At 41.4% G+C, this 5,000-nt stretch overlaps 1 gene segment (V, D, J or C); it reads left to right on the top strand.

Moving 5' to 3' along the window:
- Positions 1–2,120, top strand: part of LOC117739203 — a 2,369-nt gene extending 249 nt beyond the window's left edge. Inside the window, 1 exon segment of the C gene segment in view lies at positions 1,621–2,120. Within this exon segment, the coding sequence occupies positions 1,621–1,955 (335 nt within the window).
- Positions 2,121–5,000: the final 2,880 nt, after the last annotated feature.

Consider the following 5,000-nt stretch of genomic DNA (forward strand, 5'->3'; position numbering starts at 1 on the left):
TATTTGTAACAATTCTTGAAGTCTTCAGCTTCGATAACTCGGTTAAAATCCACTTCAATGAATAATCTTGTTGAACAAAAACATTTTATTACATGTTCATACATTATTCTATTTTCATTTGAACTACTCTACTATTATTTCTAAAGAAGAAAATATTTTTTTTTATGTTAAAGTTTTGAAATTACAGCTAAAGATTGACTCCTTCAGAGTTACATGTGAATGTTATGACCCAGACTGATGGTTTTAAACACGTTTTATGAGTTTTAAAAAGTATTTCAGTAGTTAACATTATTCAGTTGAATGAGTCAGTAATGAAGTCTGACTGTTGATGATTCCTGCTGACATGAAGGGAACAAACACATGACATCATGTCTGAGGTTTTGAAACAAGAAATACTTCAGATAGTTAACCTTTTGAAAACCGACCTACTTTTTAGGTTTCTGCTCGAAATTACATACCTAAACTAAAAAGTGTGTATTTCAGCAACCACAAAGGCTATTTGAATAATGTTGGTGTTATAATAAAGGCACCCATGTGTGCTTTTGTTCAAATGTGTACATATTAGTATATTTGTTACTGGTTAAGAGTAACTAAAGATGAAAGATAGCAAAAGTTTAATTTTCATGTTCGCCAAGAAACAAAAAGCACTTTCAGGATGATTATCTCTTGGAAGGATGCAGAGCAAAGGTCAAAAACCACAGAGGTCATATCAATATATGGGAACAGTCTCTCTGCAAAGTTTGACTTTGAAAAAGTAAAGCAGAACAAAGTTAGAGAGGTTTTAGTACAGATTAATTAGGCGAAATGGGCATTTGGGCACCAACTGTGCAATTTGAATTTCCTCATGTGGAAAACCATATATTTCACTTGTATATTACTTATGGTGTGTTCAATACAGCAGTATTTGTTGATTAGAAGAAGAAAAATGTTTTTTTTTCTCAAAAAAAGCCAAAGATAAGCAACATTTGTGACTGTAAAGCGCTAAATCGGTTCATGTTGCTGTGTTCTTTGGCTCATATCTCGGTGATGCTTTGGTGCAGAAGGATTTTCTAAAGATGTTTAGAATCTGTGTTAAATCCTCTTGCTCTTTGCTATCTTTCTGATAGCACCGAGCTACGGGTTGCTAGTTCCAAAAACGTGCTGAGTGGGCTGACTCCTGACAAAATGATGATTATGATATTTTAATAATTCTTTCAGTTGGTGTTTGAGTTGTGTGGAAATGGCTTACTGATTCTTGTAGCCCAAGTTCTCTTGTTTAATTTGATGTACAACATCAATATGTTTGTTCATGTTTATTGTAATGTTTTACACAGTCTAACTATAATGTGTAAATCGGCCCCCAATTGGGGGCCATGGTTTTCAAAAGGTTAAAACAATAAAAGCCTCACAATCGTCATCTTTACTGTAATACATTTAACTGTAACTCAGAAAGTTGAGTGGAAGAAGTTCAGATGTTTTATCTTCAGTACTGAAACCTGTCTGTTGTCATGCTCACTGAGCTCAGAGAGGGAAGTGAAACCTTTAAGATCAGTTTCATCCGGTCTGAGGAAGACCAACAGAACTAGAAGCCTCCTCTGCTGCACCCTCATATGAACCTCATGAATCTCTGTCTCTCTGCAGTGGGCCGAGTCGCCCCCACCCTGACGGTGCTGCCCCCCTCCAGTGAGGAGCTGCAGCAGGGGAAGGCCACGCTCATGTGCCTGGCCAACAAGGGCTTCCCCTCAGACTGGAGTCTGGCCTGGAAGGTGGACGGCAGCAGCAGCAGCAGCAGCAGCTGGGAGGAGAGCAGGAGCCCCGGGGTGCTGGAGAAGGACGGCCACTACAGCTGGAGCAGCACCCTGAGGCTCCCTGCAGACCAGTGGAGGAAGGTGGGCTCTGTGACCTGTGAGGCCACCCAGGGCTCCCAGACTCCACTCTCAGAGACACTGAGGAGAGACCAGTGTTCCCAGTCCTGAGCTGCCTCACTGGGACTCTGCTACTGGTTTCAGTCTCACTCTGTAACTGTCTCTCTGGTTCTCTTTCTCTCTTGACATGTTTCAACATTATCGTCTTCCTGCTTGTGTTGATGGTTTCAACATTTAAAAACAATAAAGATGTTATCATGTGTATTATAAAACTTATTTGTCTTTTGCCTTCCTTTCTTTGATATTTATTACATATTAAGAACATTAGTCAGATCAATGCACAAAATGTCCAATTATGTCTTGATTACTTTTAAATGTTTTTTAAGACTGGATATTAGTTTGATCTCAATTGTGACACAACACAAATTTATTTGGGTTTTTTATACATGGTGATGTTTAAATGAGACAGTAAAACTTTACCAAAATAATATAAAAGAGAGATGAGCACAGTCTCTGTCTCCTCCTGTCCGTCCTCAGGATCAACACATTGAAGGCCTCATCCAAAGTTTGGATGAGGCCTTTTCCAGGTGCGATATGTCCTTTTAAAATATTTTATTATAGAATTAAATTAATCCTTGTTGATTCTCTATGCGGCTTTTGTTAAAATAAACTACCCAAACCCCTGTAAGCCACTCTCGTACTGCTTTGCCTTATGGCGCCCCTCACTGGTGATTTCTGTGTACTGCAGAATACAAATCCATCCCGATTTATTTTTTTATTTTTTTGTAAGCTTTAACTTTAAAACTGTCCACAATCTACTGTGTGTTTGTGTCTCCAGCTGGGCTCTGGATAGCTATGGTTCATGTCCAGGTAAAGTAGAGTGCCGCTGTCAGCTGTTACAAGCCTTAAATGTTTTGGATACCATTGCTCCTGTCAAGGTTAGAATGGTTAAAAATAGGCAAAAGGCACCATGGAGAAAAGAAGACTCGGTCAGGGCACAGAAAAGGGATTGCCGGAGAGCCGAACGGAAATGGCGCAAGTCAAAGCTCCAGGTTCATTATGAGATTTACAAAGAAAGGTTATGTGCGTTCAACCAGACTTTGCGTAGAACAAGGGAGAGTTATTTTTCTTTAACTCTCGTGTCCTGTTTGCTACAATAAACAGATTAACAAACCCTCCTGTTTCACTGCCCTAAGAACTCAATTATATATCTAAGTGTAATAAGTTTGCAATATTCTTTAATGACAAAGTTCAAGGCATTAAAAATGCCATAAATTCCACAACACAAATATCTACTCTGCAGCCAGCTAGACACCTAGAGCTGACTCATGTCATACCTGTCACTGACAAAACAGTCGAAGAGATCATCTGCAGTCCGAGCCAATCGACGTGCTGCCTTGATGACTTACCCACTAGATTTCTAAAGTCTGTGCTGAGCAGTTTGTTACCACAACTCGCTCACCTGGTCAACATCTCACTCCAGACTGGAACATTTCCAAAGCCTTAAAAACTGCTGTCATTAAACCTCTTCTAAAGAAGAGCAGTCATGATGCAACAGTACTGAACAACTACCGGCCCACATCAAACCTGCCATTCTTAAGAAAAGTCCTAGAGAAGGTTGTATACCAACAGCTTACTGACTTTCTTCTGTCTAACAATGCTTTTGATACTTTCCAATCAGGTTTTAGGCCCAACCACAGCACTGAGACAGCTCTGATCAAGGTGACAAATGATATCCGCCTGAACACAGACGCAGGCAAAGTCTCAGTCTTAGTTCTGCTGGACCTGAGCACTGCCTTTGACACAGTTGACCATGGGATCTTATTACAGAGGTTAGAAAACTGGGTGGGAATCTCTGGTACTGCTCTAAACTGGTTCAAGTCCTATCTCAAGGACAGGACGTATTTTGTTGAAATTGGTAACTGTGTCTCAGACCAAATGGCTTTGACCTGTGGGGTTCCCCAGGGGTCAATCCTAGGACACCTATTATTCAATCTGTACATGCTTCCATTAGGCCAGCTAATACGCAGCTATAACGTGTCCTACCACAACTATGCAGATGACACTCAGGTCTACGTGTCACTGACGGCAGGTGAATATGGGCCTGTAGATTTACTTTGTCACTGCATTGAACAGATCAGTCTGTGGATGCAAAACAATACCTTTTCTTTTTCAAAATGTGTTGTATTTACATCCAGCTAAGGTTTAAAATGCTACTAAAGGAGTGCTTTGGTAGCAGCAAATCTATAAAATCCTACTTAATCTATCAATAGTTAGCTAGTCGAAAGGCGTAGGACTAGTAATAGTAGTCGTATAAAGAGCGAGCACCCAGGAGACTGAGGTTTGTGTGAAGTTTTTTGTGTTTTTATTAAATATTTTGTTTTCTATGGATTAGGGTCGGGTGCAAATAGCATTGCTAGCTTCTGACACCTGGGTGCTAATAGCATCTTTTTTTAAAATACAGGTCTAATTCTCATTAATCTTTTCATATTTTTTCGCCCTCCGTCTCCGCAGACTGGCAGTGTCGCGTACTAACCCCCAGGTCTTGGACATTGGGGTGACACCCCAAGACTGGCTCACCGAACCCGACTGGGACGCCGCCAATGGAAACACCCCCAATGGAAACACCCCCATTGGAAACACCCCCAATGGAAACACCCCCAATGGAAACACCCCCAACGACTTCAGTCCGTCAGGGGACGATATGTTTGACTTCTGACCGGAGAGAGAACACAACCGGGTGGGGGGAGGGTGGGGGTGTCTCTGTGTCTTCCTATGAATTAACAAGGCATCACTGTGTATTTAAGGCGAGGCGGCAGTAAGTCCACAAGGGAAGAAGTGCAGAGTCGTGAGATAACGTGTGGCCTCCTCACCTTGTTGCTGCACTCTTCACGTGGACGATTCCTCCGTCCTTTATTGGGGTGAAACAGCACCGCCCGCACACCAAAGCAATAACATCCTCGTCGTTAAGGATCTGTTGTTACGCCACAAACATCCTCACAATCTCACGTCACCCTTTTTGCTTCCATCCTTCAGTAGTTCTGGGGTCATACTCTGTGTTTTGTGTGTGTATTTATAGAGCTGTAATTAATTTTTTTATGGATAAAGAGTCGATGTACAGGCCGTATCGACCGGCCTTAAGGACAATCGGCCCCA

This window comes from Cyclopterus lumpus, chromosome 11 (genome assembly GCF_009769545.1).
Source record: "Cyclopterus lumpus isolate fCycLum1 chromosome 11, fCycLum1.pri, whole genome shotgun sequence".
NCBI classification, from domain to species: domain Eukaryota; kingdom Metazoa; phylum Chordata; class Actinopteri; order Perciformes; family Cyclopteridae; genus Cyclopterus; species Cyclopterus lumpus.